We start from the raw sequence: 23,296 nt of genomic DNA on the forward strand, positions 1-23,296 counted from the left end.
CCAGACTTTTGAGCCAGTGAGGCATAGGTTCAGCCACATCCACGTCAACATCATGGGGCCGCTACTGGTTTCCCGTGGGGCAATATACTCCTCACTATGGTTGACTGCTCCATGAGGTGGCCAGAGGCGGTTCCCATGGCCGACAATACCATGAAGACCTGCGCCAGGGCACTAATCAATACCTGGGTGTCCAGGTTCGGAGTACAGGAACAACTCACCTCCAACAGGGGAAGCGCAGTTTACCTCGGAACTTTGGGCAGTGCTAGCCAAGCTGTTGGGAACCCACCTCCACCATACCACGGCAATATCACCCGCAGGCCAATGGGTTGGTGGAGCTGTTCCACAGACACTTCAAGGCAGCCCTGGTTGCCCGGCTCAAGGGGCCCAACTGGGCAGATAAACTGCCTTGGGTCCTTCTGGGAATACACGCCGTGCCAAAAGAGAACTTTAATGCCTCTGCTGCAGAAATGGTCTTCAGTGCACCCTTGGTAACCCCAGGGAAGTTCTTGGCTGCTGCCAAGGATCCGGAAACCCCACCCCACCCCACGGTGGCACTGAAACAGCTGAGGGAAAGACTGGGTACCCTCGCCCCTCCACTGCCCCTGCCTTATGGCCAGCCCAAATCTTTCATCCCCCCCAAGGACTTGCACACCTGTGAATGTTTTTGTCCAAAGGGGAAAGCACACTGGGGCACCCCTCCAATGGCCATACGAGGGGCTGTACAGAGTCGGCGTGTGAATTGGACATTGCTGGCAAAGAAGAAATCTTTCGCCTGAAACCAGCCCATGTCAACATTAGCCAGCCATTCGAGACTCAGCCCCTGCCACCCAAAGCAGCAACAGACACTAATGAAGTTCAGCTTTTTATTTGTAACTACATGTAATACAATGGATGAAAGATATGTACTTAGTTGCAATGTTTGTGTTACTCTAACATCCTATCAAAGCGCTTGTATTTGATTTCATACATCAACATTGGGATTTCAATATATTCTCCTCAATTCGAAAGATAATATTCACACATTGTACCGTGAGTTATACCATATTTGTCCTTCATTTGTTCAAAAGATAATAATTTATTTCCTGAAAAACAATTTTCTATTCTTTTGATCCCTTTTCTCTCCCATTCTCTAAAGGAAAGGTTATCTATTGTGAAAGGGATTAGTTGATTTTGCATCAATATTAATTTTGGTAGTTGATAATTTGTTTTATTCCTTTCTACGTGAATCTTCTTCCAAATGTTGAGCAGATGGTGCAGTACTGGTGAATACCTATGTTGCACCAGTTTTTCATCCCACTTATATAGTATATGTTCAGGTACCTTCTCCCCTATTTTATCTAGCTCTAATCTGGTCCAATCTGGTTTTTCCCTTGTTTGATAAAAATCTGATAGGTATCTTAATTGTGCTGCTCTATAATAATTCTTAAAGTTTGGTAGCTGTAAGCCCCCTTGTTTGTACAATGTTTGCATACCACCAACTGAAAACCTACTTGAAGGACAAATTGGGAAGCAGACTGAGGTTACCAGAAGAAAGCAATTTTGAATATGTGATTACAGACACAATGATAATTAAAAGATTTATGACAAACATGTACATCAAACTGCAAGAGAAAAAGAACGAGAAAACAAGCTGTAAACCCAAACAAAAATGGGAACAAGATCTAAACATAAAGATAAAGAATGAAACATGGGAAAAGTTATGCTCCGGAACTATAAGAAATACAATAAACACGAGGTTATGCATGATACAATATAATTGGTTACACAGGCTATACACAATGCCCCAAAAGTTAAATAAATAGGACCAACAGTATCAGACAGATGTTTTCGCTGTAAGAAGGAAATGGGAACGACAGTACATGCAATTTGGGCATGTGAGAAAGTGGATCTAAACCAGGATTTAAATAAAATCACAAAAAGCAACATACCAAAAAATCCAGAGATCTTTCTTCTAAGTAAGATAAGAAGTAAAGAACTTGGACTCGATTTGGATGGAGCACAAAAAAGATTTATTATGATAGCCTTAGCTGTAGCAAAAAAATGTGTTATGTCAACCTGGAAATTAGAAGATAGCCTGAGAATACAGCAATGGTACATAGAAATTAATCAATGTATTCCATTGGAAAAAATAACATATAATTTAAGATATAACATCACAGTATTCGAACAAATTTGGGAACCATACATGGAACACAACAGAGAGGGCCTACCGTGGACCTCCACTACCTAAAATAACAGAAGGAGAAGAAGATGAAATGAACTGACCTAGTATGTAAAAGTAGAAGACACAAATTTCTTGTTTATTTTCAGTGTGATTACATTGTTTAATGTATCATATTGTTGAACATTGAGTGGGTGGGGAGGGGGGGTGAAGGAGGAAGGGAAGGGAGGGGGGAAAAGGGGAGAAAATGACACTGTGTATATTCAAGAGGGAAATGTTTGTGTGTATTTTGGTCAGTATGGTTCATCGTGTGAAAAATAAAAAAAATTTTAAAAAGATAATATTGGCGTTCAATTTGATAATAAAAAAAATGAGGCTTTTTAATCCTGCGCAGCTATAACTTTATAAAAGTGGGAAAAAATTGCGAAGCTTGGAAGATGTTCCAGTTCTGTGTTGCGAGCTATCCTTTAAACATAGTAAGAGTACAATTATTGCAGCCCCCCTTACTATGCATTCATTCTTCTTCTTCCTCTTCAGAGGTCCAGGTTCAACTCCACCTGCATATATATCTTCGTTCAGTTCAAACTGTTGATTCGTATCCTCTGTGCTGCCTCCTGACTCGTGTTTTGAGTATGACCAATTCCCCCTCCATCACTGGGCCCGATCCTGATGCTACATCAATAACTTCCTCGCCACTGTGATTCCTCCCTTTCTCCAATTTGGTGTCCAGCCACCCCCCCACCACCACCACCCCCCCCCCCCCCCCTCAGATCCAGCATGACTTTCTCAGGCCGCTCCGTCTTTGTCGTGAGGTGGAAACGTGACCGCCTCCGACTGCAACGCCTTTCCTGTCATGGCGGCGGGCTCGTCTCCTAGCAACGGAAACGCGCTCTCTCTCTCTCTCCGGATACGTCATCGTCACCGAGGCAACCGGGGAGGCAACAACCCTCCGACTTCACACGAGCTCTTCCATTCCATCGCGGTTCCTCCACTCGCAGATAACATGGCTTTACCGCTCTTACCTGGGAACACCTTCAACAGGAACGTGAGTGATAAATACTATGAACCTGCATTGCTTACAAGTTATTTTCTTCTTTAAAACAAGATGATCAAAGTGGGCCCGAGTCGGAAACCTGAGGGGCTCCCATCCTCACAGACCTCAGCCATCATTCGGGGAGTGAAAGCTCATGGGGGCCAATTCATGCATAACATTTTTAATAATCCATCGGCGATTATGTTGCAGGACTCCAAAACTAATAGTTCCCCTCTTATTGCAGCTAGGAAAAGAGAAATTTCATAAATCGCATCATTTCGATTTCTCAAACGATATCCCAGTGATGGTCGGAGAGGAAAAACCAGGGATCGGCGGTGAGCCATTGCTTGGTCAGAAGTTGAAACCCAAGTTCAGTGTCTTCCCAAAGGGACAAGGCAGTGATGCACCATCGTGGGTTGCCTTTGATAAGCAGGTATGCTTTCGACCGTATTCTTTTAATTTGAATCAAAATTAAACTTTCCTTCCTATTAATGTGTGTGTCCGTGTATTTGTGATTTGGAATAAAATTTCATCAAACAAATTGATCTTTAAAAAATGTTCCCAACCCCCTAACCCTCAGACCCTCTCATCTCTCCCGCCCCTCTGACCTCCCCCACCCCCACTTTCCCCCTCTGACTTCCCCCAACCCTTTCCTGCTATCCTCTGACCTACCAAACCCTCCACCTCTTCCTCTGACCACCCCTACCTCTACCCTCTGACCTCCCTAACCCTCCACCTCCTCCACCACACTGATTCCCACTCTGAACACTGCTTAGTCTTTAACATCCACTCTGACCTTCCCAGTAGGGGCCTTGCCTTCATCCCCCTCTGCCCACACCTTAATGAGTTACGCACACATCACATTGCCAAACTCTTCTTCCGTCACCTCCATCTCCGGGCCAACTTCAAAAACCATGACTCTGCACCCAAGACCCCTTCTCCTGCTTTAAGCCTTCTTCCTCCTCTTAGACACCTCATCCTTGCCATTTGCTCGATCTAGATCTTTTTGTCTCCAATTGTCGCCAAGACATCAACCATCTCAACTTCACCACTTCCCTCCCTTACCCTAACCTTACCTCCTCTGAAAGCTCTGCCTGCAGTTTCTCTGCAATAATCCCAACCTCACCATCATTTCTGCAAACAAGGGTGATGCTGTTGTGGTCTGGAGCATTGACCTCTACCTTGCTGAGGCCAGATCTACCCCTTCCACAGGATCCCACCACTGCTCATCAAACCACTGTCTCCAATCTTATCAACTCTGGTTACCTCCCTTCCACAGCTCCAACCTCATTGTCTCCCATTCCTGCACCACCCATTTCTACTTTTTATCCAAGATACACAAACCCAACCATCCAGGTTGGGTCTACATTGTTTCAACCTGCTCTTGTCCCACTGAACTAGTTTAATCTTACCTTGACTCTATCTTTTCTCCTCTGGTCCAGTCCCTCCCTATCTACATCTGTGATACCTCACATGCCCTCCATCTCTTCAGATTTTCTTCAGATTTTTTTTTTTGCCTCATTTTTCCAATGGATGTCCAATCCCTTCATACCTCCATTCACCATACAGAAGATCTTAAAGAACTTTGCTTCTTTCTAGTCAAGAGACCTGACCTGTCACCCTCCACCACTATACTCCACCACCAGACAGAGCTTTTCCTCGCTCTAAACAACTTCTCCTTTGACTAATCTCACTTCCTCCAAGTCAAAGGGGTAATCATGGGTACCCACATGGGTCCCATCTACACCTACCTGTTTGAGGGCTTTGTGGAGCAATTTATGCTGCAAGCCTACATGGGCAAGGCCTCTCAATTCTTCATCCGTTATTATTGTTGACAACACCAGGGCATCCTATTGCACTCACAACAAGCTCATCAACTTCATTCACTTCGTTGCCAACTTCCACCCTGAACTCAAACTCACCTGGTCCATCTCTGATAACACTCTCCCCTTTCTGGATATCTCTGTCTCCATCTCAAGAGATAAGCTTTCCACCAATATATATTACAAACCCATTAACTCCCACAACTACCTCAATTACTCTTCCTCACACCCTGTAAAGATTCTATTCCCTTCTTGCAATTTCTCCACCTCTGCTATATCTGTTCCCAAGATGAAGCCTTCTAATCCAGATTTTCTGAAATGTCTGCCTTCTTCCACAAATGTGGCTTCCTCTCCACCATCACCACCAACTCAGCCCTTGCTTGCATCTCCTCGATTTCCCGCTCATCTGCCCTGACCCCCTTTTCCCCCTGACACAACAAGCACAGGATTAATTCCCTTTGTCCTTACCTTCCACACCACCAGCCTCTGCATCCAACAGCCTCCGGCACTTCCAACAAGATCCCACTACCAGACATATCTTCCCCTCTCCTCTCTACCTTCCATAGGGGTCACTCCCTCTGTGACTCTCTCATGCACTCATCTCTCTCTACCAATTCCACCCCCCTCTCCCCCGCACCCAACACCTTTCCCTGTGGCTGCAGGGGATGCCACACTTGCGCCCACACCTCCTCACTCACCACACTCTAGGGCCTCAAACAGGCCTTTCATTTGAAGCAACACTTCATTTGTGTATCCACAAGATTGATTCACTGCATCTGGTGCTCCCTTTATGACCTGCTCTACATCAAGAGACTTGGCACAGACTGCAAGATTGCTTCGCTGATCACCTTCACTCTGTCCGCACCAGACAGGGACCTCCCAGTGGCCAAATGTTACAAGCCCAGAGGACCCCAAAACCCAGCAGCAATAGATATTCACCAAGACAAATAGTTACTTAAACAAACATTGCTTTTAATTATCTTCAAACATGAAAACAGAATCACACTTTAATTTATCACTGTTGACTTAACTAACCTAACTTAACCCCCTTCTAATTCTAAACACACATGTATGTAATATGTGTGCATAAGTTTGGAAAAGTTATTTGATTCACAGTCCAATCTCACTTCTCATTCCTCCAAGTTCACTGGTTGCAGGCAATTCTTATACTGAACACAGAATTTAACATTTATAAAGTTCATCAGGCTTTGGTGCTTGAAAGGTAAATGGTTGTTGTTGAAGGTTCTTGTTGGTTTTCAGAGAGAGATCTGTTGTTTGCTGGACACCCACAACTGATTCCTTTTCAATCAGCCACTTCAGTGTCTTGCCAAAGAAACTTGGCCCATCAGGGTTTTCCAGATGATATCTCTTTCTTTCAGATCATCACAGAGTTCCTTTTTGTTTCCCTTATTTCAAGTGAAACATTAGGCAGCCAGTCCTCTCCTCTTGTATGAACCACAAGGGCTTTGACCATGCTGAACTAAGCTCTTACAACCCGTCTTCCAAAATGAGGTTTTCCACAAGCTTGCCAACTTATCCTGTTTCAGTCCCAGCTGTTGCTGCTGAACTGATCTCTCTCTTTCTCTCTCTCAGAGAAAAGCCTGTTTGACTCCCTCTCTGCTTGCCAAAACCACATGACCCTCTTACAATCTGCGGCTCTAAGCCTACTCCTCCGAGTTCTTTCATCTGTTGCTATCCATTGGTAAAGTCTCTTGGGCACTCTCCAAAGCTTTTGCAAAGGCTCTTGGAGCCTGTATGTCTAGCTTGAGCAGAGCTCCAGTATTTTAAATGAGATCTGTTTTGAAGTGTTTGTATGTGACCTACACTAAAAAACCTGCCCCAATTTATCTCCCCAAAACATATCTATAATCTATCACACCATACCTTGACGAAGGACTTAAGCCTGAAACGTCAATTACATATTTTTATCTTTGCTATATAAAAGACACTGTTTGACTTGCTGAGGATGGCATGGTCATCATAGCGGTTACCGCAATGCCATTACAGCACCAACAATTGGGACAGAGTTCGAATCTCATGCTGTCTTTAAGGAGTTGGTACGTTCTCCCCATGTCTGCATGGGTTTTCCCCAGGGACTTCAGTTTCCTCCCATTGTCCAAAATTTAAATTTCTCCATCATTCTTTTTTCATTTTCTCTTGACTTAATGACATTCACCCTCTGGGGCTCTCTATCTGGTTGATTCCAATGCTCACTTAACTCTACTCCTGCATCATGAGCAGAACTTTCAGATACTGGATGGCCACCATTTTTATTCCCTCAGCTTTACCTTTCATTCACCACATTCAAACTCATCTTTAGACATTTTTGTTTAAATCTTGAATCACTTTGCAGACAAAATGACTTCATTTCCTTACTGTCAATTTTCATTTTTTTTGTTCTGCATCTCCCATTTGTTCATGACAAGGTGATTCATCATGTTCTTTATTTATAATTAAGAATAATAATTTACTGAAATATGGGGGGAATTCTAGCATTGTAAGAAATGACCTATTTGAGTTCCATTAATTTCCTCCAATCAAGTATGCGCCCCTACATTAAAACACCCTTGGGAAAAGAATCAAGGTTCATTTAAAAAAAAAATGAAATGTAGATAAAGGAATATAAACCAACTGACTATGCAATACAGAAAAAATATTCAGTAATAAATAATGTGCCCCAATCCAGGGTTAGGGTTAGGGAAGCAGCTAGTCAAGACATTTTCCACTATATATCTCTAGAAATTTGCCAAGGTTTTTGGTCTCATACCAAACCTCTGCAAACTCCTGGAGAAGTAGAGGTGCTGGCATGCTTTCTTCATTATTAGTGTGTTGGGCCAGGAAAGGTCCTCCTAGATAGTATCTCCCAGGAATTTAAATTTGCTCACATTCTCCACCTCTGATTCCCCAATATCACTGGATCGTACACTGCTGGTTTTCCCTTCCTAAAGTTCACAATCAGCTGCTCTTTGGTTTTGGGTGCATGGTTTTGGGTCCATGCCCTGGCCCCAAAAAATTAATCCTCATTTGATTTAATTTCCATTTATTTTATTTTTAATTGAATTTGGTTTAATTTATGAGAACCAATGTTTATTTTACATTCCCAATTGCCCTTGAAAAGATGATGGTATGCCACTTTCTTGAACTCCTGCAATGTTTCTGGAGATGGTGTATCCACAGTTTTGTTTAAAACGGAGTTCCAGAGATTGGACCCAGGATCAATGAAGGTACAACAGATTTCTATGCCAATGTACTGTATGATTTGGGGGGAGGGGTTGGTGGGAAACAGAGGCAAGTAGTTGTTCTCCTCCATGCCTAATGGTCTCATCCTGCTCAGGGAGGGAATTCAAGGGTTTTGGTTAGGAACAAAAATAGTCCGTTTAAGTTCATTTCACTATTTAAATGGATAATGGCTTTTTCTCAACTTCATCTGTCTTCATTAATGATATTCCTTGAAATTTATATCTAATCTCAAAATCAAACAATTCAATGTTTCTACCAGTTTAATAGGGAGAGTCCAAGATTTCTATTCCCATTAAATGAAAATGTATTTGAGGACTGGATTCGGGACAAATTAACCATGTGCTCATCTAACAGGCACTTTGCTTTAAAGCCTATTTTCAAGAAAGTGTACAGGAAAGAAAAGAAGAACAGTACAGAATAAGAAAGTGCAAGATTTACTTTTACCTGGAAGATGACACAATACAAGTTATTGAACCAAAAGTCAAAAACAGTGGCATCAATCAAGGTACTGAAGTTCAGTGATTTAACTTATTCTTTCATTATATTGCTGACCATTCTAATTATTCTGACAATACCACTGTGGTATTATGTTAATTTAACTAATATAATTTTATTGATGCAGAGAATATGGAATATTATAAGTATGCATTTTTCTGCTGTGGAGCCATGGAGATAGGAAGTGAAAATAGAGTACTTCAATTGCCATACATCTTTTCTGGAGTTCCACAATGTTCTTATTACTTGTGAGGAAGAGTGATCACCAGAAATACCAATCTGAAGTTTTGTTATTTGCAGGTTTTTAACAGCTTGATGCATTTGCTCTGTGCCATCCTTTAAACCATTTTCTTACCCTTACTTTGATATTGAACCTTCAGGACACATCAAAGCTACAATATTAAAAAAAAAACCTGCTGATCCTCCAAACTGCTTGAATACTATTAGCAAGAATCTGTTCCTGAGGAAGATACATGAATTCCTATGGTCTAAATCTTGTATAAAGTGCAACAGAACTTGGAACTATATATATTTAAGTGACAAGAAGCCTCTGACTATTTGAAACTGAGAAAAATCAGTGTCCCTGACATGAAACATTATCTAAATCTCTTGTGAGATCATCACATTTCTCAAAACATTATTCCTTTGTTCATGGATTTTCATTCCTAGGGAGACAAATTGAGTCATTTTTTTCCAATGTGTTATGGTGGTCCTGGCAGAGTCTTGTCCCCTTCTTATCCTGTATCTCACTCATATTGCTTTGATACTAAAAATCTAGGATTTGCTCTCTGGCTTTCAAATACTTTGATAAATTTTGAGTGGGACACCAGTGATGCTGAGTTCTTCAATATTTTAATGCACCAAAAACAGTGCAATTCAAATCCAAAGTAACTGAGTGATGTATTGTGGGAACCTAAAGGTTTCTCCACAATTGCCAACAGTCAATATGGTGTGCTCAAAACTAGTTCTCACATTGATATGCTTTTCTAAATCAAGTGGAAAGGGGTTGCTCTGCTATAAATTAACCAGGATGTGTACAGCACATCCTTTCTCCACATTGTCCTATTGGTAGAAGGAAAAAAAATTAGGAGAGGGAGTTGAGTCCAATATCAATTTATTACAGCTGCTTGGGTACTTTTCAGAAGCTTGCATCATCTTAATATAGTTGCAAGGTGGCTCTGCAATTTAAAAAAAAAATTACACTGGAATCTGGATGCAAGTACTTTGCTAACTTGCATATAATTACAAGGCCTCCCACTGTCAACAATGAGCACCTCAATCAAGTTAAAAAATGGGAGGAGAAAATTCAATGCCAGAGATCTGAAATAGAAAGAAAAATTCTACAAATACACAAGAGGTCAGGCAGCTCTGAGGAGAGAAACAGTGTTTCATATTTTATATAATTTCAGTAGATCTGGAAATAATAGATTATAAAATATATGAAGAGTTGACTGGGGAATGGTTTGTTTTTCCTGGTGTAACAATGAAGAAAGACAAATGGTAGTGAATCAAGTATGGAAACAAAAGTTGCTTTTACTACCATGCTATTTCATTTTTTCTATCCAGCCTTTTCCATTTCACAGCCCTTTCCATTCATTCTTTGCACCATCCTACCTGCACACAATTCAACACTCTCTCTACCGTAATATTTGCTTTCAGCTCATTATAACTTTTCTAGTGAAAGAAACCCCTGTTTCTGTCTCTCCAAATGCTGTCTGAGATGTGAGATTTTAAAAAATGGGGGCCATAGAGAACATGGCAATAAGTATCCTGCAATAATTTTATCTTCTTGTCCGTATATTCAAACCAGGCAGGCAGAGTTAAAATAGCCATTACAGATGAATTAATGAAAGTTTAGCTAGACCATCACAGTTATGGGGAGTTAGCTATTGATTATAACTGTAATTTTAAGATAAGAGATGTAAAAAAACATCAGTTAAGTAGGACTGTACAGAACAAAACCAATATAGGTGTAAAATAAAGAAATTCAACAAAACAAGGCAAACAAATCTATTCTTTTATTGTTCTTTTAGGTACGATAATCCATCGACATCGTATTCCTCTTCCACCTCCAAATGATGACCAGTTTTACACAGTGGATCACTTCAATCTCTGCCAGGAGATTATTTTCTATTCAAAGACATTCATGATCGTAGACTGTGATCAATTTACTAAAAATTTCCTCTGGAAAATGGGTATTAAACTGAACCCACCAGCCTGTATTCCTGAAGATCCATATATTTCAAAGCGTGAAAAAGTAAGATTAATGTTTTTACATAATAAATGCATGACCTTACTTGGAAAGATACCGGCAACTTAGCACTTTGGCAAATTAAAAATTTTCTAATTTGGACAATATAACTTGGAATGAATATGTTACTTTTGATGCTATTACTTTTGAGGAGATAGACATAAAAACATAAAGGTGAGGATAATGAATTGATTTTGTTATATTTTTGGCATTTATATATTTTTTTGGTTTTAATAATTTTTTTTAAACTTTATTTAAAATTTTATGACATGAATAAAATAAAAATTACATTTAAAGAAATAATAAAAAATAAGATAATAAAAATTAGAATACTACATCATTAAACTACACAAATTAACCCCCCCAATAATTATAACACAACATTAATCATCTAATTTAAAATTAGTCCAACCCTCCCCCAAAATAAAGAGTGAAGAATTAATTAACAATGTTGTAAATAAAATAGAAAAAACCCCACTTTATATCATGGCTATTGTGATTTATGGTGTGAAAAATAAAAAATTTTAAAAAAAAACCCACTTACAAAAAAAGGATAAAACTTAACAACAACAAAAAATCAATACTAAAATAATACCCTTAAACATATATTTAAATCAAACATAATACATGTATTTAACAAATGAAATCCACTTTAAAACTAAGTTCAAATATTAAAATCATATATCAACCACATATCTGTTATACAAAAAATCATAATTAATAATACATAAATACAGAATTTCCATTAATACCAAGTTTCCTTTATAATTCATCGAGAGAACAAAAACATCCCTTAGAAAAACAATCAGATAAACTTTTTATTCCCTTCCCCTCCCCTTATATAAAAAAAGAAAAAAAAAGAAAAAAATTCAAACTCTTATAAAATTCTCCATATTCTTCATTTATAACATCTTCAAAATTCTCTATTGAAATTAACTTAATTTTATTAAACTCTTCTCCCTCAATGTATTTGTACTTAATTTTCTTCTTTTTCTTCTTATCACCTTTCCCCTCATCTTCCTCTTCATCTAATTCAACATCCTCAATTTTTGACTTATTATCTTCTGTGACATCATCCTCTTAAAAAAGAAAGAAAAAAAGAGAAAAAAATCCCCCCCAAAAAAAAGAGAAAAAAAAGGAGAGAAAAAAAACCTCCTAATTCCCTCTCAATTACAATCAGAAAACAAAAAGAGTTAAAAAAAATTATTTATTTTTAAAAAATTTAAAAAAACCTTCACTTCTTAACCCAAAAATTAAAAAGAAAAAAAAACAGGTCGGAGGTCACAACTACCTCCTCCTGTTTAAACCGCCCAAAGTGGTAACTCCCCCAAAATATTGGGTGTGAGATAACTCACAGGTAGCTGATGACTTCTGGAAACTAGTGCCCACCCAGTTCCCTCTCCCAATTCCCATTTCATTAAACTATCATCATTATTTAAAATATTTAAACCCTTCTCAAAAAAGATAAAAGATTTATTTTTTTTTAAATCAACGTTACCACTTCGGTCACCATTGCTTCTATTTCTTTTAAAAAACTGGATCCCACCTTACATCTCTACTCTCTTTGGAGACCTTGAAGGACTACATCGTTCCTGAATCTGCATGATTGGTAGAGACTGAGCAAAGTCCATAACCTCTTTAGGATTGTCAAAGAACTTTGGCTAATTTCCATCCTAAAAAATCTTCAGTACCGCAGAATACCTGAATGTTGCCTTATGTCTTTTTTTCCACAACCGTTCTTTCACAGAATTAAATTCGCGTCGTTTAAACATAATTTCTTGACTCAAATCTTGATAGAAGAAAACAGGATTATTCTGAACCATCAAAAGAGATCTATTTTGCTGGGCATTTCTAATAGCCATACGTAAAATTGTCTCTCTGTCACAATAGTTTAAACAACGCATCAAAACAGATCTTGGATTCTGTCCTGAAAAAGATTTTCTTCTTAAAACTCTATAAGCACGTTCCAGTATTAAACCTTCAGGGAATTTATTCTGTCCTAACACTCGTGGAATCCATTCAGTAAAAAATTTTCTTGGATCTGGTCCTTCTATGCCTTCTGGCAAACCAACAATTTTCACGTTGTTCCGTCTAGATTGATTCTCCAAATAATCAACCTTTTTTGCTAAATTTTTGTTTTGGATCTGCAATGTTTCAATTATTCTATTTTCATCTTGCAGTTGATCCTGTGCATCGACTAAACCTTGATCACACATTTCAAATCTTTCAATGGTTTCAAGCTTAAAAGCTCCATTAATGACTTCCGCCATCGCATTAATCTTGGAAATAAACAGGTTCACAAAATTAGCTAAGTGACTTGATACAGAATATATCTTATCTTCAAGATCCTTAACAGACATTTCAACAGAAGTAGATTCAGGCATAATGGGGTCTTGCTGTTCCTTAGAGACCACGGGATCTTCTGTCCCTTCCCTTAATTTAGTATCTTTTCTAGCAGTTTGACTTCGTATAAAAATCCCTCTCAAAGTCCCCCCCAGCAATGCCAGGAGACTGAAGATCAGGGTTATCTTTAAGCCAAATCTCTTTAATCATCTTCACTGAATCGATGTCTGGAAAAACCGTTGTAATTGAAGATGCATTTTGCAGCGCCACCACTGTAGCAGTCGAATGACAACTCTTTAACTCTCCAGCTGGTGGCGCCCCATCTGATTCAACTGTCAAAGCCTCAGCAGCAGCACCCACAGTGGCCGCCGTGCAAAACACTGGCACCCGTCCACCCCCTTGTTCTGAAAGCTGTTGAGTGCGACCTTCAGAGAGCCTCACCGGCTTAAAACGGAGCTTCAATGCCAAACTCTGCACGTCCTCCTCTGGATCCATTCTACGCTGAGTCCTGGCTTCTTGTAAACAAGTAGGCTCAGACAATTTCGGAAAATGTAGTTTTTTAACAGTCTGTTGATGTTTTCTTTTACCCTTTTTTTTTTGCATATAAACCATTAGGCACTAATCCAACACCTCTTATTATTTATAAACTTTTAAAAGAACTTTAACGGGCACTTAAAGACAAAACAATAAATCAGAGTCAGGAGAGGTCTGGAAGGCACGTCTGTTCCCTACGCCATCTTGCCACGCCCCCCCTGGTTTTAATAAATTAAAAGAAAAGTTTTATCAACAGGATCAGAATAGCTTTTCTCATAACTTGCTGCCAACAGGTGATGTAGTTATTTTTTTCTATTACAATCATATTTCTCTTCCCCATTTAAGTACAGCCAACCCCTGTGTAATGGCTATTTTGGGTAACAGAAATTCTTCCTTATAGAATTTACAATCACTACCCAAAAAATTTTGAGATGTTGAATAAAATGCACTCTAACAGAATTTACATGAGGGAAAAGTAAACAAATAAGCACAAAATTTATTTCTTCAACTTGTAATTTTTGAGGCATGCACAGATAATGCAGCTTGGCCTTACAGCAAACAGTGATGTGATCATTTTCTAGCAACATAATCTTCTCATAATATGGGGGGTCACCTGAGGGTAAAATGCCTTGAACAAACATAAAACTGAAACAATGCTCTTGTAGAGACCTTGTATTATTTCAAGTCACTCAATTCTGGTTTTTATTGACTTCATTTCACTTCCATACAGGATGTTAATAATAATAGCATACCATGTCTGAATTGAGCCTAGAGATTGTAAAAACGTGACCTAAAAACTCAACAAGACCAAGGAGCTTATTGAGGACTTGTGAAGGAAGGCCAAGTAGCCATGCACCTGTCTTCATTGATGGGACAGCAGTGGAGAGGGTTAGTTCCTGCAATTTTCTGGGAACAAGCAATAAAGAAAAGGAAGATACATTATGAAAGTAAACTTGCACAATATATAAAAATGAATAGTAAAAGTTTTCATAATTATAGAAAGTGGAAAAGAGTAACTAAAGTGAACATGTGACCATTGGAAGACGAGAAGGGAGAAATTAATATTTGGTAATGCAGAATTGACTGAGGCCTTGATCAACTATTAAGTATCAGTCTTCACCGTGGAAGACACGTCTAACATACCAAAGAGAATTGCTAAAGATGTGATGGGTGGTGATGACTTAAATACAATTGCTATCACTATGGAGATAGTGGTGAGAAAATGTGAGTTAAAGGTAGACAAGTCATTTGGTTCTGATGAAAGAAATAGCAAAAGTTATAGTAGACACAGAGAAGAGGTGGAAAATCTGGTGAAATGGTGCGAGAGTAACAACCTGCATCTCAATGTGGATAAGTTGAAGGAGATGATCGAGGACTTCAGGAGAACCAAGAACAACCAGTCTCCACTACACATCAACAACTCTGTAGTAGAGAGGGGGGAGAGAACCAAGTTCCTTGGAGTTCACTTAACTAGTGACCTCTTGTGAACACTCAACATCTCCTCACTTGTCAGGAAGGCGCAACAGTGACTGCACTTCCTGAGAAGACTGAAGCGGGCAAGGCTACCAGCACGATCAGGTCAACCTTCTACAGGAACTCTTTCTAGAGCATCCTGGCCAGCTGTATCACAGTGTGATATGTTTGCTGCAGATAAATGGATTGGAGATCAATGCATAAGGCCTTAAGTGTGGCAAAGAGGATCACTGGAGTCTCCCTCCCACCTTCGACATGATCTACCAGGATCATTGTCTGAAGAGAGTGCACAAAATCATGACCTGCCACTCTGCACACATCTTTCAGCTGTTCCCATCAGGAAAGAGATACAGGAGTATCAGAGCCAGAACCATCAGGCTGAGGAATAGCTTCTTCCCACAGGCAGTGAGAATGTTGAATGACCAAATGAACTACTCACACTAAACATCCAAGTGTCTCATTGTGCAAAAAAATGATATCGATTTATTTATTTATTTGTTTATTTTTTTATGGATTTAATACTTGTCCTGCATATGTATTATTTGTTTGTATGTGTGTTATGTCTGGTTGTGTGTCTGAATGTTTTTGCACTGAAGCCTGGAGAACACTTTTTCATCATGTTGTACTCGTACAATCAGATGACAATTAACTGGATAATTTACCAACATTCCCCAACCTGATGGATTGAAGACAGTCACACCACTGTTTGAAAATGGTTATAGGCAAAATGCAAATCACTACCGGCTATTTAGGATGATATCTATAGTCAGGAAAATAGTGTTCTAAGAGGGCTTTCTCAGGTCTTTATTCATTGTGCACCTTCTATGTTTCTTGTAGATGGATAAAAGCATGCAGCCTCTCCGCCCATATGAGAAAACTGATACACTTAAACAGTTCCTGGACCATGACATCCATGTGTTGCGATTTTACTGTTACTGGGATGATAGAGATACTAAGTTTGGAGACTTCAGGGAACTCATTCTACATTATTACCTGGCAGATGACACAATTGAATTTAGAGAGGTTCTACCTCCAAATTCTGGCAGAGATGCCGTTGGTGTGTTTCTCAAACGAAGCAAGCTACCAAAGGTATAAACATAAAAGTAAGTTATTGTTTCTGATCTTGTGCCCTTAGTATTCTGCAAGACAATATTAATGGTAAGTCATTTTGCTAGAAATGAAAAGAGTATGCTAATAAATTAGAGGGTGGTGGAAAATGGGTGCAAGTTTGCAAAGGTGTACCTGCTTCAGATTGTTTATGTTTTGTTGTGACTGGCCAGGGCTAATCAGATTCAATAGTCCTTCAGTAGTGTGTCCAATTTCTGGAGTTGCAGTAGTTGAAGTAAGCTAGCCTGCAGAACCAGTAGCCAGCTTGCAACTCTGATAAGGCAGACATATGGGGCTCATAAACAATTGCAAGTGAATGCATTGGCAATTATGTCATTCTTTTTATTGATTGTGGAAGAGCAGGTATTGGGCTTTGCCATTTTTGCAACAGATATATTGATTTTTTTTTAAACTTTATTTATTCGTTCAAAAAACAAATAGTATATAACATATACAACAATTAACCATAAACATGAACGTTATTTTTTATATATAGAAAAAAAAGGAAAAGAACCACCCCCCCCTTCAGCCAACTCTCCTAAGGAGAGCCATAAAAAAAGAAAAAAGAAAGGATATTAAAAAAAGTTAAATATACATATTAAAATCTAATAAATATAAATTGAAATGTAAATATTCCGAATATATCAGCCACTTACTAATAAAAAAATTATAATTATGCAAAACATATGTAATTTTTTCCATTATTAAACAATATTTGATCTCATTATGCCATCTATTAATATCAATCATATTTGTATCTTTCCACATACTAGCAATACATTTTTTTGCTACGGATAAAGCTAAATATACAAAAGCAAGCTGAAACTTATTTAACCCAAGCCTTTCAGAGGTTGCAAACTACCCAATAAAAATACTGTTGGATCTAAAACTATTTTAATCTTATACAGATATTCTAAAAACAATTGAATTTTCTTCCAAAAAGATTGTATATGTATACATGACCAAACAGCATGAAAAAAAGTTCCAACCGTATCACCACATTTAAAACACAAATCTGATTCATTAAAACCATATTTTTTAAAATGTTCAGGTGTCAAATATAATTGATGTAAAAAATTGTAATTAATCATCGCATAACGTGCATTTATCAATCTAGTTACACTATCATAACAGATATCTAACCAATCCTCTTCAGAAAAAATAAAACCAATATCCGCTTCCCATTTAATTTTAGATTTATCCCAACCTTTTTTATCCATACCTTCCTGTAATATTTGATACATAAATGAAATATAACCCTTCTCTGGTACCTTCATAAGAAAAGTCTCAAGATATATTGATTGATAAGTGGAAGGGAGGAGAATTGTCTGCTATCCATTAGAAGATTGTGCATTTTGCAGAAGCAGTGTGAGAAAACCACTGAAGAAAATAAATCAAGGAGTCAAGCAGAAAGTGGTTCTGGATGTATTGTTTCCATGTTAAGTAACTTTATAAGTGCGGTCAAAATCAAAAACCATTTCATCAATAGCCTTGAAAACTGCTTAATTCACAAGGTCTAATTATTTGCCATCAATAATTTCTATCAAAAGGACAGAGAGATGAGTTGGCGGTATAGTGGCCAAATGACTTCACTTGTCTAATTAAATCTAATAATCTTAAGCCATGACTTTAAATCCCATCAGATAGCTGCAGGGTATGAAGTGACAGAAATCCTTTCTGGATTGGTTCTCTATGACCCACTAATATGGATGCATCTCCATCCATAATGTGTCCCTGCATTACTTCACTCTGTTACTGACAAGCAAAGCAATCATCTGGCTACAAGATAAAAGCCATCACAAAATAAAAATTTCAACTTGTACAATCTCTGTAATCAGAGTGTCTTTAACTGTTCTGGTAATTAACTGCATTTTATAGTATTACACCAATATTAATTTAAAAATGTACATGTGTTGAAAATCACTGGCATGAGGGGCTTGCAGCCAAGAAAGTGAGAACACAATTTCTGCACAACAGGACTCTGATGAAGATTTAAACAACAAAATCTGTAGGTAGTCTGAAAGTTGAACAATAAAATGATCGGCTATCTATCAGATCTGCCAGAAAGTCTTGTTTCAATGTCATAGAATATGGCCAGCAGCTTTGCATAGAGTTTTGCGTAAAGTTTGTTGAAGTAGTGACCAACTCTATTACTAGTCAGTAGGAGGCCAATAGTCAATATCTCATCTTTCTTTGCAACATTAGTAGTAACCACCTAAAATTGGTATGGAATTAGTTGTTGAGCTTGTTGTCTTTGTGACTCTGGATAAAAAAGGATTGAAGTATGTGAAAGTCATCCAGGAATCTATGTGGAACTGTTGCACTTGGGTCTTTGGAGAACTAGTCTGATACCCTTTCTCGATCATATCACTCACCATCTCATTGCTATCACTCCGACAAAAGTCACTGAAAATAAATAACCACAGCTTTCAAAACCACTCCAAAGCAGCCTTCCGCTAGAGGCCATGATCTTTATATACTATTTTGCTTAGTTGACCATTGACTGTGCTGGTGCAAGGAAAGTACTGGTGAATTCCACCATCAATATCAGCCTTTCTTAAAGCTAACTCCAAGGTTTTGGTAATGGTTCATATTTTCCAGGGTTTTGCAATGCTCCTCTATTGTTGGGAGAATGTCTTTGGGATGATGATATGGGAGCTTTACTTTGTGACTGTTCCATTCATGATCTATCCTCTCATACACCTCAATGTTTGTTGAAAATGGCTTGGACCCAGTTTTATGGTTAAACTATTGAGATTGGGATAATCTATGTTCTGGAATGGAAGCAGTAGTTCCTAGTAAAAGAAGTTGAGGTGTAGTATTGCAATGAAAAAAATTGAATAAAATTAACACAGTAACACAGCCTTACTTCCTTTTGTTTTTAAAGTATAATGTTCGCACTCAACCTATTCTTTGGTATCATTCTGGAAGCCAAGGATAGTTAAAAAAATTGGGTATGACCCTCCACAATTCTCCCTGCCTGTCACTTATTTCTTTCAAGAGTTTGTGATTTATTTGATCGTGAAATGATTTTAAAATCCCAAAAGTTAACAAAAAGCTATATTATCTTGGACAGGAAGGTAGGAGCCAGAGTTGGGAGAAATTCAATGTGTCGGTGAAGTATTTGAGGAGATACTGATATACCCATCAATAACTCCAAAAGACTGGAAGTTGTGCAAAACTGACAGGCTTTTATTCACAATAGAATGAAGGCATGTCAATGCTGGTTGACCGTCGTGAACTGGGGAGGAGGGTGTGGATCATTCACCCCTTGTTTTTAAAAAGAGTCCGGCGAGGTGAAATGAATTAGATATAATCACAAGTTAAGACTTTCAGGCGGTCTGATTTGCCGCTCGTTGTAGTACCGGTTGTGATTGCAGCGCAGCAATGGGGTCCTGGACAGTCTGGGGTGCCTGTATGCAGTTGTTGGCATTGGCTTGGTGGGTGCGCGGCAAAGAGTCTGGCATGCCATCCGTTGGGGCTGGAGTAATGTGCCATGGCCCTGGTGTATTGTGGATGGCAAGAGGTGAAAGGGGTGCAGGGTGATCCGTAATGGTCTCCAGAGCCCCTGAGGGTGCCAGATCCCTAATAGAGACCATGTCTTCGTGCCCATCAGGATATGCCAAATAGTTGTATTTGGGGGTTGGCGTGGAGGAGATGGACCCTTTCGACCAGTGGGTTGGATTTATGACTCCTCCCATGTTTCTGGAATAGGACCAGCCCTGGGGATGTCAGCCATGTGTGGTCCCTATTGTGAATTTCTCAGGAAAGGAAAACATTTGTTCATGTGGTGTGGCATTGGTGGCAGTACATAAGAGTGATCGGATCGAGTGGAATGCCTCAGGGAGGACCTCTTGTCAGGAGGAGACTGGAAGGCCTCTAGACCGCAGGGCTAGGAGGACGGCCTTCCAGACTGTGGCGTTTTCTCTTTCCACCTGCCTGTTCCCTCGGTGTTGTTGCTGGTGGTCCTGCTCATGGCGATGCCTCTGGCCAGCAGGTACTGGCAGCTCTTCACTCATAAAGGAGGGCCCCGTCACTATGAATTTAGCAGGGGAAGCCAAACAGGGTGAAGAGACTGCATAGACCCTTTATGACTGTGGCAGCAGAATGGAAAACACGAGTGCTTGCCAATGATTATGTAACCATTTACGGCGCAGAAACAGGCCATGTCGGCCTTTCGAGTCCGTACCAGTTGACCCCGTGCCAAACCATGATGCAGCTGGTCAGCAGACTTTCCACCACACCATTCAGCCAAGTTTTCAATCTCACTCCTGAATGCTGACTCATTGCCTTTTTCTACACAACCCCACTATCGTGGTATCGTCAGCAAATTTTTAGATGGTGTTATTGTCGTACCAAGCCACAGAGTCATAGTTGTAAAGTCGTTGAGGAAGTACACATTGCAGTCCAAGGAGGGGAGGGATCCTTTTAAATCTATTATCAGTCGTTCGAAGAGGCAGGTGGCCTTTATTAACTGCGCTCTGTCTGGCCAATAGAAGTGCGGTTTGGACTCGGCACAGACCTGGCAGTTTTGTTCATTGACCTGATCTCAATGGAGTAAGGCATATTGTGGGCTTTTACAAAGTGAAAGAACCTGGTGACTCCAGGAAAGCAGAGATCATTATGGAGGGATTCATGAACAGGCTTCAGAGGGGTTCAGGGTTTAGGCGGGAAACCAATGTTAAATACGGGCTCCCGGGGGAGGAGCTGGGAGGCAGGGCCAGTTGACATAACAGGACACTTCTAGTGAATCTCAATTCACTACAGGGGCTCATTGAGTTTCCTGGGCTGGTACAAGATATTGTAATTGTAGGTGGAAAGCTCAATTTTCCACCTCAATATCTTGTTGTTTTTGATTTTACCTCAACTGCATGTCAATCAGCAAGGTAAATCATTTGCCGGCCCGGTGGTGTCTCCAGTGCCATACCACCTCGACAATGGCTTGGGCCTCCTTCTCGATAGAGGAGTGCTGAATTTCGGGGCCCTGGGAAAAGAAAGTGATGGGTCTGCCTGCCTGGTTAAGTGTGGCAGCCAGAGCAAAGTCAGGGTTGATTCGTCCAAGGCATGCATCGTAGCTTTGGCAATGTCTGCTTTGATGCGGCTGAAAGCTGTCCGGGCCTCTGGTGTTAGGGGAAAAGTGGTGGACTTAATGAGGGGGCGGGCCTTGGACCGCATGGTTGGGGACCCACTGGACATAGTAAGAGAAAAAGCCCAGGCACCTTTTCAGGGCTTTAAGGGTGTGGGGGAGGGGAGTTCCAAAAACAGGAGTATGCATTCATGGTCGGAGCCAATGACTCCGATCTCACTGACGCAGCGGTTCAGAAAAGATTCATAAGGATATTGGCTGGATCGGAGGGCTTGTGTTGTAAGAAGAGATTGGTTTTGTTTTTTCTGGAGTGAGGGAGGATGAGTCGTGACATGATAGAGACATATAAAAATTAAGGCATAGATAGGGTAGATATCCAGAATTAATTTCCCATGGTAGCATGGTCTAAAACTAAAGGGCTTAGGTTTAAGGTGAGAGGGAAATAGTTTAAAGGAAATCTCAGGAGTGAATCTTCACACAATGGGTAGTTGGTAATCTGGAATGTGCTGCCAGAGATGGTGGTAGAGGCAGGAATAGTAACCACATTTAAGAAACATCTGGACACATACACAAATGAACAAGGCATCAAGAGATGTGGAATTAATGCAAGTCATTTGATGGTCCCACCATACAAAATTCTATCATTCTTAGTTTTGAATAGAATGTTATCAAATATCTCCTCTAGGAAATATTCAATAAAGACGTCTTTCCCACAGTGAGTTATTACCTCCACAAAAAATTCTTCAAGATGTGAATGAGACCTGCCCTTCACAAATCAATGCTGATTGTCCAATCAATTTAAGATAACTGCACAATCTATTCTTATGAGAGATTATTGTAATTTCTCTGAAATTGGTAAAACACTGATGTGGTTAATTGGTCTTTTTCAATAAGGAGGAAAGTTTACCATTTCCTAGCTCAATGGCACAATTCCTAGATCAAGGAAGTTTTAAAAGGTTACAGCTAACTTGTGTATTATTTCCATATTTATATTTATTCCCAGGAAGGAAAAGCATCATGCTGTTTTGTTATTTTCTCCATTGCCACAAATTTTTAATAAATTCCTTCCCTTGATTTATTTTTCTTGGTATCCTGATATTTATTCCTTTTTTCTTCCACCAGTGTTTTGCAAAGTACTTAATGCCAAATTCATTTCCTAACTAATGATTAAGCTTTCATCTTTGCCTATCTTTTAATCAGTATTTATCTTTCTATTAGATTATTAATATTTTTGGATCTTACTATATTAATTTTAATCTGGTATCTTCTGAGAATTATATTGATGGACTTAGAAGGCTAGAAAAATAGCAATTTACTTGATATTGTCTTGAGCATTCTATTTTTTTGTTGAAAGAATATTCCAGATCGGTTATATCATCCTGGTGAGATTACAAACCGAACACTTCTGAACACTTTTGGACCACAGGGACATGGAAGCCGTTATATTTTGGATAGTCTCAAGGTACCAAAGTTAATATTTAAAAGATTTACCAACCATAATGTCTGTAAAAAGGTTCATGAATTATTGACATGCTCTTAATTGTATTTTGCAGACTGGACATGTACAGCAGGAATTCTACAAAGACTGTGACTTGATGATTGGAACAGTGATAAATGTGTGGGGACGGAAGGTAGTTCTCTGTGACTGTGATGAATTCACAAGAGAATATTATCGGACTAAGTATGGTGTTGGTAAGTCAATGTTTATCATCATTTACCTTGCACTGCTTTGATTGGGAAGGCAGTGGAC

At 39.3% G+C, this 23,296-nt stretch overlaps 2 protein-coding genes across 3 annotated transcripts in view; one reads left to right on the forward strand and one right to left on the reverse strand.

Moving 5' to 3' along the window:
* kdm6a (lysine (K)-specific demethylase 6A) overlaps positions 1-23,296 on the reverse strand; it is a 317,187-nt gene that overhangs the window by 237,185 nt on the left and 56,706 nt on the right. The gene's annotated exons all lie outside the window — the stretch shown is intronic.
* efhc2 (EF-hand domain (C-terminal) containing 2) overlaps positions 3,064-23,296 on the forward strand; it is a 53,821-nt gene continuing 33,588 nt past the window's right edge. Inside the window, exons 1-7 of one of the 2 annotated variants that reach the window (XM_069889299.1) lie at positions 3,065-3,206; positions 3,439-3,627; positions 8,612-8,762; positions 10,786-11,009; positions 16,191-16,442; positions 22,901-23,008; positions 23,100-23,238. In XM_069889299.1, coding sequence (XP_069745400.1) covers positions 3,165-3,206; positions 3,439-3,627; positions 8,612-8,762; positions 10,786-11,009; positions 16,191-16,442; positions 22,901-23,008; positions 23,100-23,238 — 1,105 coding nt within the window. In that variant the 5' untranslated portion in view covers positions 3,065-3,164. Of the gene's footprint in view, positions 3,207-3,438; positions 3,628-8,611; positions 8,763-10,785; positions 11,010-16,190; positions 16,443-22,900; positions 23,009-23,099; positions 23,239-23,296 lie in introns of both variants that reach the window. The other variant, XM_069889300.1, reaches the window with a different exon arrangement.

Source organism: Narcine bancroftii, chromosome 7, assembly GCF_036971445.1.
Source record: "Narcine bancroftii isolate sNarBan1 chromosome 7, sNarBan1.hap1, whole genome shotgun sequence".
Lineage (NCBI taxonomy): Eukaryota > Metazoa > Chordata > Chondrichthyes > Torpediniformes > Narcinidae > Narcine > Narcine bancroftii.